The sequence below is a fragment of the Phalangium opilio genome, unplaced genomic scaffold, assembly GCF_054372755.1.
Source record: "Phalangium opilio isolate 3A_F unplaced genomic scaffold, DU_Popi_V2 ptg000045l_1, whole genome shotgun sequence".
Classification (NCBI taxonomy): domain Eukaryota; kingdom Metazoa; phylum Arthropoda; class Arachnida; order Opiliones; family Phalangiidae; genus Phalangium; species Phalangium opilio.
The window spans coordinates 1,256,269-1,271,291 of NW_028324168.1; the positions used below are offsets into that span (position 1 = coordinate 1,256,269).

The following is a 15,023-nucleotide window of genomic DNA, read 5'->3' on the forward strand; positions in this document are numbered from 1 at the left end:
TTATTCAAAATTTATTAGCGCAACTTTTATTTATTTTATAATGGGAATTTAATTAATATTAATACTGGCTTATTTTATTTTTTTTAACAACAATTAATTCATTAAAACATCACAATTAAATTATTATCTGTGGAAGACATCCTTTAACATTACATTTTAGTTAGTTAGTTTAATCAACCATTAGGTATTAATTAGTTAAATTTTAAAATAATACGTGGTAAAATAGGAATTTTAAAAATTATTCTAAAGACTAAATTAAAATAATAATAGTAATAAAAAAAAATACTAAGCTCATTAATTAGGTTTTAAATTGGCAACAAAATTTAAATTTAATCCTCCAAAATTCCCTGAAAAATTTCTCTGGAAATTCCACTTAAATGCTTTTTAACAATTTCCTCTAATTTTTTACGAGCTTTTCTTTCTTCATTTAAACCCCGAGCTAAATTTGCCGTTTCCTTTAATTAAATTGAAGAATTTGTTAATTAATCGCGTTAAAATCGGGAAATAGACCATTCCATTAATTTCAGAAGTGAAACAAACACCTTGGGTTATTTCCCTCGCGCTAAGAAGCACCGCTAGAGGCAGTGCGAGTCGGCTAGACTCCCACGTGTAGTCAACTCTGGCGATGCCTCTTGGCGCGAGGGGGGATACCCAAGGTGGCGATCTTCCCGCCTGTGTGTTGGTTTCACTGCAAGTAACTAACAGGGAACCCAGCGGTCCAGTGATTCCTATATTATCCTATATTTTTGAACCTGTCCTATATTATCCTATATTCTTGAACCTTTTCTGTATTTTCCTATATTTTTGAACCTGTCCTGTATTTTCCTATATTTTTGAACCTGTCCTGTATTTTCCTATATTTTTGAACCTGTCCTGTATTTTCCTATATTTTTGAACCTGTCCTGTATTGCCCAATATTATCCTATATTTTCGAACCTGCCCTATATTATCCTATAATTTCATGAAAGATCCTATAATATCCTATATTTTATCTAAAATGAGCATTTTTATTCCTATATTTTCTATAAAAACACATTATTTCTTCCTATAAAATCCTATAATTCCGGAAAATAATCCTATTTTTCCTATAAGGAATTTAAACGTTTGACTGGGCTCCCTGCAATTAATTAATGGAATAGTCTATGATGTCTTACCTCTTTTAAATCTTTGACTTGATCTTTGAGAGCGTAAACTGTATCTACTAAAGTTCTGCACAAAAACAATATATGAAATTGTCGGAGTTATAAATATAAATTTAAATTAGAAATTTCAAAGGATCCCTTACTTTTCTTGCACAATTGATGTATTCCCTTTAATATCCTCAACGATAATTTTTTCTTCCTCCGCTATGATAACTTGTGGGCAATCCAACATGGCTAAAACCCCAAAAAAATGAACAAAAAAGAAAAATACACCAAAAGTTAGACTATAATCAAATAATAATAAAAAACAATTAAATGGTTTTTTTAAAGCACAAGTTTTATTAAAAATACCAGCAAACAATTTTCTACAATTACGTTAATTAATTAAAAACAGACTCTTTTACTAATTAATATCACTAATTAATTTAATTTATCAGAAAATATGGGGTATTAATTTATATATATATTAAAAAATATACTCCAGACCACTAAAAAATAATTTTTAAAACTTAAAAAAACATTTATAATATTTTAAAATAAAAAAATCCCAAAATAAGGTTTGATTGTGTGTGTATTTGTGTTGTATCATAAGTTTATAAGATATGTTCCTTCCATAAGTATGACACTTCCTATACTTCGTAATGCTAGAGATAGTTCGAGAACTACTAGTGAGAATTGACTACACGCGGTTTTGCAGTCCATCTTCCTATTTAGTCTGCTTTACTAAGCCTTTGACAGCGCCCCAGTCACCAGGCGTCGCTTTACCTCGAATCTATGACTTACTTCAATCACTTCATGACAAGCTTCAGTTTGTAACCAGAGATTAACAAACTTATGGTGAACATATCTTATAAACTTATGATATATGCAAATTAAGCTAGCTTGCAAAAAATACGGGCTTTAGGGCAAAATTGTGATATGTTTTTTATAGTTTTAAATGGTTATTTTCATTACTGCGCGATTTAATTTCGTGTTTTTATGACGTAAGATGGCGTCATTAACGTTTTCTCCCCTCCCCTCAAGTAATTAAAGTAATTTTTTAACCGATTTTAGAACCATTGTACCGCAACACCAAGTTGCGGCTCGAGATTGCGTGTACGCGTAATCGTCATAGTCTATTACATTACCTCTACGTTGTAACGCCATTAAATGACGTAAATCCACTAATTAATTAAATATTAATGACCCCAAATATAATTTTAATTCGAAATTTGAAGAAATTCAAGAGAGAAATCAGGCAAAAAACATGAAAAAGGAGACAAAAAATTAATTATAAGCTTAATTAAGCGGAAAAAAACACCCAAAAAAAATAAATAATTACAATTAAAGTTTAAAAAGCGTTAATTAATCAATATTTTTAATTGGTCATTGAGCAATAGTTTTTTTTTGGCAACTTTTGTTTTAGTTTTGGCCGGTTTTTTGGTTTTTTTCAAATTCTTTCAAAAATTTTAAAAATTTTGACTCAAAACCTTTTTGGTCGTTATAAAAATGTTACACATATACACTTAAGTACTAAGATTAATTAAGTTACACTAAGATCCACACTCATACGTTAATTTCAGTTAAAAAAAGCTGATGATAAAAAGCCAAGTATATATATATATATGATCTGAATTAAGGCTTATTTACCTGAATTAACAGTGTATCTCGTTTTGGCGCTGTTACAATACGCCTCAATAACTTGTAATACTCGCATATCGTCTTCGTAAGCCTTTTCGTCCATAACTGCGCAAAAATATATAGTTTTCGAAGGTTTTTATTAGTAGCGTATTTTCGTATTTATGGTATAGTTTTACCCCCAAAATGGCGTCTATTTATTGTAGTTAGAAAATGGATTTTTGCTTAGTATTACCAACAAGATGGCGTCTATTTATAGTACTTACAAAACCGATTTTCCAAGTATTACCCCCAAGATGGCGTCTATTTATAGTAATTACAAAACCGATTTTCCAAGTATTACCCCCAAGATGGCGTCTATTTATAGTAATTACAAAACCGATTTTCCAAGTATTACCCCCAAGATGGCGTCTATTTATAGTAATTTCAAAACCGATTTTCCAAGTATTACCCCCAAGATGGCGTCTATTTATAGTAATTACAAAACCGATTTTTCAAGTATTACCCCCAAGATGGCGTCTATTTATAGTAATTACAAAACCAACTTTTCAAGTATTACCCCCAAGTAGGCGTCTGTTTAGTTTGAAATACTCCCAAGATGGCGTCCATTTATAGTAAGAAACCAATTTTTCAGGTTTTACCCCCAATATGGCGTCCATTTATAGTAAGAAACCAATTTTTCAGGTATTACCCCCAATATGGCGTCCATTTATAGTAAGAAACCAATTTTTCAGGTATTACCCCCAAGATGGCGTCCATTTATAGTAAGAAACCAATTTTTCAGGTATTACCCCCAATATGGCGTCCATTTATAGTAAGAAACCAATTTTTCAGGTATTACCCCCAATATGCCGTCCATTTATAGTAAGAAACCAATTTTTCAGGTTTTACCCCCAATATGGTGTCCATTTATAGTAAGAAACCAATTTTTCAGGTATTACCCCCAATATGGCGTCCATTTATAGTAAGAAACCAATTTTTCAAGTATTACCCCCAATATGGCGTCTATTTATAGTCTGCTTAGTTTCGCTTAGTTTTTTTGTATTTTTAATAGGTAAGGCTTAGGAAAATAAAAAAACTTTCTCATCTGTGCATACCTTTTTCCCTCTTCTTATTTCCCGATCTCCTCATAACAACTTCATCCTTTTTCGCGACTAATGGACAAGTTCTAATTGGAGGATGCGGTCTCAAACTCCACATAGTCCAAACTTTCTTTGGTGAGCCTTTAGGGACTGTATTGTGACCGCTCTAAAATCATTTGTGTTAAAATAAAACGCTTTTTTTAGTCTTAATTACAACATTATTTAAAGAAAAGAAAATGTTTTTCAGACCATTACGTGAGGCGGCAACGGAGGTTGCTGAGAATTGGGACCCAATGTAATTTGTAATTGCGATACGTGAGAATTATTGGGACCACCACCGTCGACTTGCGACGATGATGACGACGAACTCGGATGTTGATTTTGAATGGATCTTAAAGCCACAACTGGAGGCGTGGCCGAATGACAAACGTGATGGTATTGTTTAAAGAACGAAATCCAAGTATCCAAGTCTTCCTTCGAGTGGCATGACACAACCAGACGTTGGATCATGTTACCTGTAAAGTTCTCGGTAAGTGTTAAACGATTTTAAATCAATATATTTCAACCCTAAAAAACAAACCTGTTATTTCAAAAGCGTGTGGGGTGTTCTCGTCATGTTCTTGTTTGGTTACCTTTATACCTGATAAGGATAGCTTTCCCTAAAAAAATTTAAATTTCCAAGAAATACTTAAGTTGACATTAAAAATATTGGTCTATTAACTTAAATATAACATTAATTAACCTAATAATTGCGATATTTTATTAATCTACTCGTGAATAACGTGGATGCGAAACGATTTAAGTTAAGACTTGGTTTTAATTGTTTACACCAAGGCAGCCTTTCTCTGTCAAAAAAATAGGTGTTTTACCTTATAAATGAAGGCGCTGAGCCTGGAACTGACTGCCAAAATGACCAGGGTGTTCGGAAACAGAACCAGATGCCTATCTTTCTTTTTTTGATCCTCCGATATAACGGTGACGACCCCCATATGAATTATTGTCCCCAACGAGTGTATATCTTCTCCTTCCCATCCTCTAATTGTGCCCGTCATAACTTCCAATTCCATTTCTTTTTGGCGTCTTTTATTTTGACACATTGCCTGAAAGATGGTTTATTTAATCTCATTTATTTAATTAGTTATTTATTTGATCTTAAATTGAATTAATTAACGTACAGATATATCTCGATAAACGTAGAATGCTCTCTGAGTATCCCCTCGATCTAAATTGCTCTCCTTAAAAAAAAAAACTAATTTAGCTAAGCCTTGTCGTGAAATGACAAGGCTTAGCGATCTAAAGTTAAGCCTTAAAAGACAAGGCTTAATGTTAGTGATCAGAAAGTTAGCCTTGCTGTGACAGAACAAGGCTTAGTGATCTAAAGCGTTGTCTAAAGTCAAGGCTTTTCGTGAAAGGTCAAGGCTTAATGTTAGTGATCAGAAAGTTAAGCCTTGCTGTGAAAGAACAAGGCTTAGTGATCTAAAGTTAAGCCTTGTTGTGAAAGGACAAGGCTTAGCGATTTAAAGTTAAGCCTTTTCGTGAAAGGACAAGGCTTAGCGATAGAAAGTTAAGCCTTGTCTTGGCGCTTTACCTAGTCCTAACCTAACTAACCTCAGTATGTCTTTGTAACTCTTGCAAAAGTGCTGGATACTTTTCTAGCCTGCGAAATGGGGAACTTAAACCAGTAGTTAATGGTAGAATTGAAGTTGTCGAGCCGCGCTCTTCCATAAATTTGTTTAAACTTTCCCTGAAAATTTGAAATAGTTCAATATATTTGAACTGAACTGAATGGCGCTTGCAAGTTGCATCTAGACATCATCATTACTTGTGTTTTTCAATAATAGCCACCGCTTTAGGATGTTGGGAACAGTAAGTTAGGTGAACCCTTTTCATATGTGGTGCCACCTGCATAAATGCGCCCCCTATTTTCTGCTCCTTCGAACTTAAACTATATAAAATAACCACCAGTTAGCTTATAACTTATAGGATATCGAAGAATATAACCTTATGCTAACTCAACGTACTCTTTCAAATTTTCCAAAGCCGCCATCAGTGACTTTTGAGTTTCCAAAACTTCTTCAAAATTACTTGTCAAAATGGCCCAATCTTTATCAGTAATGCTATTAAAATATTATTTAATTTTAATCAGAATTAAAGATGAATAGCGTTAAGTATTATAACTAAATACCAGTCGCTATTTTTCAAGGGATTCAAATATTTTTGAGTGATATCTGTCATTTCTTGAATGTGATTGGCTTCTGTGTCTAAAATATCCTTATAAACGACTGCCCTATAAATTTCCATATCTTGACTCGAAACTTGAACGTCGCCGCTGTCTGGTACTCCTAATTTCCCCACTGAGGTTTTATTAGCTTTAATCGTGTCTCCCAATTTAATTTCTTTAACGTAATTGCTGGGAAACCATCCCGTTACACCATTCAGGGTTCCTTCCCACCAACCTCCTTCCACTTTTTGCGTAACCGTGATTGAATCGCCTTTCTTGAAGCATAACTTATAGTTTAAAGATTAATTTTTCATTAGTTTTATGTAGATTTACACCCATAAATTAATATAATTAATAGTACTTCGTCATTATTTGTGCCTTTAAAGTTGTGTATGGCTTTGACAGTTGAAGGTCCACTCTCCATTTCTTATTTTTGGGTTATAGTTTGGATTGTGAATGTTAGTTTCTTAGTTTAATTATAGTCTAAATTAATTAATTTAGCGATTAGGTGTTGAATTTTGATCGTAAAAAGCATTTTTAATTGACCTTAGCGTTAGGCCTTTTATAGTTTATTTATTTCTGTAATCAATGGAAACCGCCCTATATTTTGCACCATCTAGTTTCAAAGATAGGAACCTTTTCAGGCGGTTTATTCGAAGCATTTGAACTTCGAAAATGTGCGTTTTTGGACGAAAAATATAGAAAACTATCCATTTATCGAGACCTAAGCCTTTGCTAACGAGAACTAACCCTTTGTTGCTATCGGAGACTAACCCTTTGTTGCTATCCCGGCGACTAACCCTTTGTTGCTATCCCGGCGACTAACCCTTTGTTGCTATCCCGGCGACTAACCCTTTGTTGCTATCCCGGCGACTAACCCTTTGTTGCTATCCCGGCGACTAACCCTTTGTTGCTATCCCGGCGACTAACCCTTTGTTGCTATCCCGGCGACTAACGCTTTGTTGCTATCCCGGCGACTAACCCTTTGTTGCTATCCCGGCGACTAACCCTTTGTTGCTATCCCGGCGACTAACCCTTTGTTGCGATCGACAACTGAGCCTTTGTTGCTATCGGCGACTAACCCTTTGTTACTATGGACAACTAAGCCTTTGCTATACATTATTCCCAATAAAAACAAGTACACAATTAGTTTTGAATACATTTTTATTTTTAATTTATAAAGAATAAAATTGTACACCTAAACTATCTAGAGCCGGCACGCGGAAAAACACGATGTGGCTTTTTTATTGTAACAAAAAATACCAGTACAACAAACGGTACTACACTATTGATTTGTTTTTTTTTTTTTTAAATAGCTGAACCCAAAAACAATTTTATTTTTACCAGCGCTAATTGAAGCGCGTTAATTGATATATAAATTTTTTTCATTCATTTTTTTTTATTTATACATTGATTTTACAAAGTTGATTGTCATGATTTGTATAGGCTGCCTTTCTTAGAGGCCTGCAATTTTTTTTTAATATATAATTCAAGTCACAAGGCTTATTTTATTTATTCTTAATTTTTTTTTTGGTATTATCTATTCCTAATGTCTATAGAAATTCTAAAATTACCTTAATTTTAGAATATTTTTGTTTGATAGCCACCGATCAGATATACGGGGATTAGGCTAAGCTAGATATGCTTACATTGTTTTTATATTTCTTTTACAATGAACGTTGCCTCAAAAAATGGCAGTTTTAAATTATAATTTGGAAATTAATTAATTTTAATTGGTAATTTTAAAAGATTAAAGTGATAGTAATTTATTTATTTATGGTCATAAGTTTATGAGATATGTTCCATAAGTCTGACACTTCCTATTACTGAGAGCTAGTTCGAGAACGACGCGAGAATTGACTACACTCGTTTAGTTTTGCAGTCCATCTATACCTTTTTAGTCTGTACTAAGCCTTTTTTTTTCCATTATTTCGTCGGAAAAAAAAAACCAGTGACAAACTTATGGTGAACATATCTTATAAACTTATGTTACGGTTTAAGGATGTTACTATTGAGATATATTTAAATTTTGTTTCATTACGTTACGAGCCATATTAATTAATTGACATTGGACGAAAATTATTAATTATGATTAACAAAGTTGAACAAACATTGTGTAATAACGTAATTAATTTTGGTCCGATTTTGATGTTTTTGGGCTCATTTTAAAGATATAATTGAGATCTATTCAAATATGTAACTTCTTTAAACATTAACATCGCTATAGACCCTTAAAATTACCAATATTAAATTAAATTAAATTGAAAATAAATTTTAATTCTAACAAGTTTCTTTTGCGCTTAACATTTTTTTTAGTAATAATTATTAATATTTTTTCATATTTATTAAATTTAATCTAAAATACTAAAACTATTATTTTGTTATCATTAAAATATTCACGAACAATTTTTTATGGATATGTTAATTTTAAATTTAATTAGGCTGGACAACAAACAAGCGACTATATAATTATATATTTTTTTTTTTTTAGGTTTTTGGGTTTTTTTCTTTTTAAATACACAACTAGACCTAGAATAAAATGTTTTAGCTGATACACAAAATAACTACTTTATTCTATAAAAAAAAATGCGCGGGCGGGGGGTTATTTATTTTTATTTTCAAATTAATCTACCTAAATTTGTTTCACAAAAAACAAAACAACTTTTTATTAAGTTAATATTTCACTTTGAAAATAGCTCAAAACTCAAGAAATGTGAGATTTTTGAGTCTTAACAAACCGCTCAAATACTAAAAATGTAAAAAAACAATCGGCAAATTATTATTAAGTTTTATGGCACAACCAAAGTAATTTTTAAGCTTAATTACCCTTAATTATAATTAATTAAAGATAATTTTATATATGAAAAAAATATATGTATATAAAATATTAGTAATATAAAATGATTATGATTAAGACCAAACGAATAGTTAAAATTAAAATAAATGCGTATGCCTGCCTTAACTGTTTATCACACAACTTATTTTTCATTTTCATTCCTATGCCTTTGTCCGCATGCACACTGACACGTGACGCAGCCTGTATATACCCTGTCTCACCCAACTTGTTTTTCAAAATTAATTTATAAAAACGTGATATTTTTGCAATTAAAATTATATAATTATTAATTAACTATTCGTTTAGTCTTACTAGCTAATACAGAAAATACTTCGTTCATTTCCTGGAACGTTTTGGGGTTTTTTTTTTTTTTTTTTTACCAAGAAGTGATATCTAGTTTATTAGGGAGAAGGTATAAATTCATTCATCCACATTTTCCGCTTATCTCCAGTTTAAACGTATAGTAGGTCCGGAGTTAAACCCCGCTGCCTCTAATTTACAACCAGCATCTCATTGGTTCTTGAAAACTCACGTCAGCGCGGCGACGCGAATGACGAAAATTACAGTCATTATTTTCCAACTGAGGAGAGGCGAAATAGCCCGGACTCCTTTTACATCCCCCCTTGTATTTTGAAAGGGGGACTGGGACTATGGCGCGCGAATACTTAGGCATCTTAAACCTTCTCCCTAATAAACTAGATATCACTTCTTGTTTTTACTTTAAAAGGATTTTTATTATCGTTATTAATTTTTAACGAATAGACTTAATTATTAATTAAGTCTATTTACGTATAAAGCGACCCCCTGTTTTACTTATTCTAATTTTTAAAATTGTTTTTAAATTTTTATTTAATATTTTTTATTCAAAACTATTTATTTGGAAGAATTTCGGATTGATATCTTTATTTTTATTTATTTATTTTTTACTTTCAACTTTCAAGGTCACGTTTTTTTAAAATTTGTTTTAATTTATATATATGTTTCGTTTTATTCCAAAATTTAAAATTAATTAATTAATATAAGCTACATTTAAGTGCATAGTTAATTGTTTTTTATTCCGAATTTGATTAGCCAGTTTTTTTTATTATTAATAAGTTAAATTTATTTATTTATTTTTGCAGAGGATTTAAATCATTTAAGTTTTCAACTTAATTACAATTTATTAATTAACAATTGGCAAGTCGTTAGGTTAAAGTAATTAACGGTAAGAGTGATATGGTAACGCACTAATTAATAGCTGAATTAATTTATAATTAGGCATGCAATTAAGGGGCATTTATAATGACCCTCCATGCCCCCTGTTTATCCTCGCAGATGGTTTAAAATAAACTAATCTAGATTAATTAGATTTAATTTAATTATAAATCTAATTCCATCATTGCACTTTTAAAGCCCTCATTAATTAAGATAAATACGCTTATTATAAAGAAAATAAAAGAAAACAACTTGGAAAACGTTAGAACTGATATCATGTTTTTAACTTTTATATCAAAATTGTTAATTGAACGTCACAGGATTTTAATTCATTATTATTTATTATTATTCGGATTTATAAAAATTTTAAAAACTGTAAAAAATATCGATCATTAGTTAAAAATTATAGTTTAGTTTATTTAATTGAAATTAGTAAATTTAATTCAGGGTTCATACAAACGTGGAAAATCTGGAAATTTCAATGCCCCAACTTAAAAAAAAAACCCCATCGCGTAAAAAAAAATAATTAGGTGGCCTTGCACATGGAAATATATGAAAAACAAACCCCTGGAAATTTCAGGGAAATCGGTTTTCCAAAAGTTGTATGAACCATGGACAAAACAACACTTCGTCCATGTATGAACCATGTAGTTGTTTTTTTATTTTTAAAACAATTATTAAAGGCAGTATAAAAAAATTAACTAGGTGGCCTTGCACATGGAAATATCAGGGAAATATAAATGGAAAAAAAACCCTGGAAATTTCAGGGAAATCGGTTTTCCAAAAGTTGTATGAACCCTGTACTTGTTTTATTTATTCTTATTATTAAAAAAATTATTAGAGGCAGTATAAAACAAATTTTAAAATAATATATGGATTGGATTGGAAGATTTTTCGGGGTTTCAATTATACGTTATTTAAATTTAAAATTTGTTTTATATTGGGCGTTAATTATGATAATTAATTAATTAAGGAAAATCTTCGTTAGATCCGGAGGAGGCAAACATGCTTTCGATATGATTCTTTTTACGTTTTCCCAAGTTATTAAAATTATTAAGAAAATTCGGATCTTCGCGTTTTAATTTTTTAAATCGTTCTAATAAGAGATTATTAGCGAACTGATAAAGTTGTAAATCTAAATGATTTAATTGTCTAATCCTATTTAATTCGTCCTCTGATATCTCGCTAAGGGCTAAGCTGCTATGAGTTTCGTTTAGCTGCGCGAATGGTTTTAAGAAATGCAATTTAAAAGTACTCTCGAACAAATACTGGGATATTCTTTGCGTTTCGCAAAGGCCGAAAAAGGCCATTTTTCTTAAATTTTCTTTGGCACTGGCTAACATCATGACGTCACGATCCTTGGCACTCATAGCGCTGGCGTTGTAACAACCGACCAATGTCAAATCGGCCAGCATTCTAGTTTGCCTATTAACGGCCAAATTATGTTTGCAGGCCAAGAATTCCGATAGCGTTACGTCGGCCCAATTAGGACCTTCGAAACACGGCGGAAGCTCTTCGGCATTGGCGTTCCGGCCGCCGCAACGATGTAAAGATGTTTTCCACGTCGCTCCGCGTTGAACGTGACGAAATTCGCTCAAGAAACGCGCCACGGGATCTCTTAAAAGCGTGATGTAAAAATACCTGCCCCCCATGCAGAAATTCAAATTTAATTTATGTCAAAAAATTAAAAACCAACCGGCGGCCAGTCGTCTTCCTAAACTTATAAGCTACTTGTACAGATAGTGTTCACCAAGAAGCGATATCTAGTTTATTAGGGAGAAGGTCTAAGATTCCTAAGTATTCGCGCGCCAGAGTCCCAGTCCCCCCTTTCAAAATACAAGGGGGGACGTAAAAGGAGGCCACCAGGCTATTTCGCTGCCTTTCCTCAGTCGGAAAATACAAGTAATTTTCGTCATTCGCGTCGTGCCGACGTGAGTTTTCAAGAACCAATGAGATGCTGGTTGTAATTTAGGGAACTCCGGACCTACTACGTTTGGACTGGAGATAAAGCTGGAAATGTGGATGAATGAATTTATACCTTCTCCCTAATAAACTAGATATCACTTCTTGTGTGCACTAAAGGGGCTTGAGTAATTCGAACAAAGCTACAACCCCTGCCCCCCCCACCCACTCGGGTAAAAATTTCTTCTTTAAAATAATTAGTCACTAAAATATTTCCTCTTAGGAAACATTTGTCACATCAGGAAACAGGAAATTACATATCTAACTTGATATAGAAAATTAATTAGATAACAATTATTCAGAATTTAATTTACTGGTAATAATCTCTTAAGAAGATTTTGAAATTTTCCCTTTAAATTCGTAAGACCATCCCTTAAAATTCGTAAGACCATACGACCATCACTTTAAAAATTCGTAAGACCATACGACCATCACTTTAAAAATTCGTAAGACCATACGACCATCACTTTAAAAATTCGTAACACCACCCCTTAAAATTCGTACGACCATCCCTTAAAATTCGTAAGACCATACGACCATCACTTTAAAAGTTCGTACGACCATCCCTTAAAATTCGTACGACCATCCCTTAAAATTCGTAAGACCCGACCATCACCTTAAAAATTCGTACGACCATCCCTTAAAATTCGTAAGACCCGACCATCGCCTTAAAAATTCGTACGACCATCCCTTAAAATTCGTAAGACCCGACCATCACCTTAAAAATTCGTAAGACCCGACCATCACCTTAAAAATTCGTAAGACCCGACCATCACCTTAAAAATTCGTACGACCATCCCTTAAAATTCGTAAAACCATACAACCATCACTTTAAAAATTCCCATGAAAAAATATAGATAAGGCAAAGGGTTTTAAAAGAACTTTCAAGGTTTCTAACAATAACTTGCGAAATTTGGGACCATTAACCATTTTCCAAAGTAGCCTATATGACCCCCCTACAATTTAAGTATTTCATGGCGACTGTAATCCCCAAATGAAAAGACTTTTTTTTTCCGAGAACTTGTCAAAGCAAGTCTTTATTTATTTATTGCAGCCCAGTAGCCACAAGGTCAGCAGAGCAGTGATTTATGCCTAAAAACCTTTTAGCGAGTTTGAGCCCGAATTTCCCCGAAATAAAGTGTAAAGTGGTGGTCCCAGGGGGAGAGGGGGGGAGGAACTATGTCGCAACACAACTAAGGATGAGAAAATTCTAGAATCTTAACCTCCACCCGCTAAAAATGGGCCAATCCCTTCTTTAAAGATCCTAGAGCAGATTACATCTTTCTACCTGATAATTTGGTCGAAACTTGAAGTTGAGAGAGAAAGGGATCGAGATTGGAGAAGATAACCCCCCATACCTATAAAGTTACTTCTGTACCCCCACCGGCACCTACCGAAGTCCTCTCAAAATCCTCAGCGATTAGTTAGGGTCGGAATCGCAAAGGATGCCCCCTCTGACTTAAAAATAGAATCTAGTTCTCATACAAATACAATGGCGCTACGCGGCAGCACTTAACAATCGCCTACCTAAGGGTAGGGACTAGGGACATGCGCAGTACAGCCCCTCAGTTAAACAAGTGCTCGGAGTATTTATTACCTGACCGAACTTTGAAACCCTTAAATATTTTCGATTTATTTATTTATTAACGCGTATTTATTTTTCCAACAGAAGAAAATCAAGTAAGTAATTAAAACTAATAATAATTTAATATATTTATATTATTTTAACTGGAAACTAACTGGCTTGTATTATGGTTAACGGATTAAAATTAATTTAAAAAATCCCTAATTTGTATAAAACGTGTGTCAGCCATAATTAAAATTTAAAATATATCACCTTCTCTTTGATGATGATTTCTCTTGTTGATCCATAGCACTATCTACGCAATTAGTTAATTCGGTCCAATCAGCGTGTAAGCCACATTTCCTATAACGAAAATCGCAAATTCATTTAATTCATAATTAAATTTAAGTAATTTTCCACCGAAACGCCTTATTTACCATCCAGTGGAATATCGACTAAACAACCACAGACTTCCATTGGAATCGGGTCTCATACAACGGCATTTTTTACGACCCTTTTTACATTTGCATGGTTGCTCGAGATCCAAATCGTGAACTAAATGACGTCCAAACGCGGTTCCCCCCGTTTTTTGGATATGAAGGAAAACCATCACGTCTGAACCTTTGATATCAAACTCAAAATCGTCTTTCACCATATCATCAAAAGAGAGCTTATTACGCGAATCTATACTTGAACCTACAATTTTAAATAATTTACTTTTATAAAGTAAAAGCTTCGGTTATTTTAATGGGTGGGGGTTAAAAACTTACCTAATGAATCTAATGGATGAGACAGAAACGAAACTGGCTTTCCCATATTATCAGCCGCTATGTGTTTCAAGTTTAATTTACTCCACGTTTGATATCGGTCTTGCGAATAAGTTACACCGTTAAAAGCGCACACTCTTTCGGGGCATAGATATCCCACAAATACAAAACTCGAAATGGTCACGATAACACAGACTGCTAATAGCGATTTGTACCTTAGACCTTTCTTTCCACAGTCCATAGTTGCCGTTCTGTTTGATATTTTCTGTAAATTTCTATTGTTTTTTTGCCCGGTAATACCCCGAACTATCCAAACGTTTTCTTTTCCGCATGTTTTCATACATGCGCTTGACAGCTACCCCTTTTTTTAATCAACAGACAATTTAATTCTTAACACAGACTTAATTAAATGCAGTCATCTTGGTAAAATTCAACTGTCGCCTCGCTTTATTTTGATATTTTACAACAATAATAGCCGCCTTACCGACATTTTTATTGACCTTTTAATAAAATGGGTTTTTTCTTTGTTTTGTTTTTTTATCAATTGGAAACCTCAAAACTGTTGAGGGCTTTAAAAAATAGGATGCTAATTAAGTTCAAGGAACGAACAAGAACAGTAGACGCGACCCTAACTGAGA

General features: G+C 32.9%; 2 protein-coding genes across 3 annotated transcripts; both read right to left on the bottom strand.

Annotated features, from left to right (window-relative positions):
• Positions 1-322: 322 nt before the first annotated feature.
• On the bottom strand, positions 323-6,746 carry LOC149676605 (rho guanine nucleotide exchange factor 7-like). 2 transcript variants are annotated; one of them, XM_089837658.1, is made up of 14 exons: positions 6,424-6,741; positions 6,027-6,349; positions 5,863-5,958; positions 5,664-5,786; positions 5,450-5,585; positions 5,017-5,076; positions 4,711-4,941; positions 4,422-4,500; positions 4,091-4,356; positions 3,857-4,007; positions 2,772-2,867; positions 1,286-1,376; positions 1,155-1,209; positions 323-455 (listed from the first exon to the last, which is right to left on the bottom strand). In XM_089837658.1, the coding sequence occupies exons 1-14, from the start codon at positions 6,484-6,486 to the stop codon at positions 330-332; spliced, it is 1,896 nt and encodes a 631-aa protein (XP_089693784.1). In that variant the 5' UTR covers positions 6,487-6,741; the 3' UTR covers positions 323-329. The 2 variants fall into 2 exon arrangements, with proteins under 2 accessions (XP_089693784.1, XP_089693785.1); XM_089837659.1 differs by lacking the exons at positions 323-455; positions 1,155-1,209; positions 1,286-1,376 and adding an exon at positions 1,462-2,305 and having other exon boundaries at positions 6,424-6,746.
• Positions 6,747-11,060: 4,314 nt separating this feature from the next.
• Positions 11,061-14,725, bottom strand: LOC149676606 (heparan-sulfate 6-O-sulfotransferase 2-like). The gene is made up of 4 exons (XM_089837661.1): positions 14,389-14,725; positions 14,056-14,314; positions 13,892-13,981; positions 11,061-11,733 (listed from the first exon to the last, which is right to left on the bottom strand). Exons 1-4 carry the CDS (start codon positions 14,723-14,725, stop codon positions 11,061-11,063), a joined length of 1,359 nt encoding a protein of 452 aa, XP_089693787.1.
• Positions 14,726-15,023: the final 298 nt, after the last annotated feature.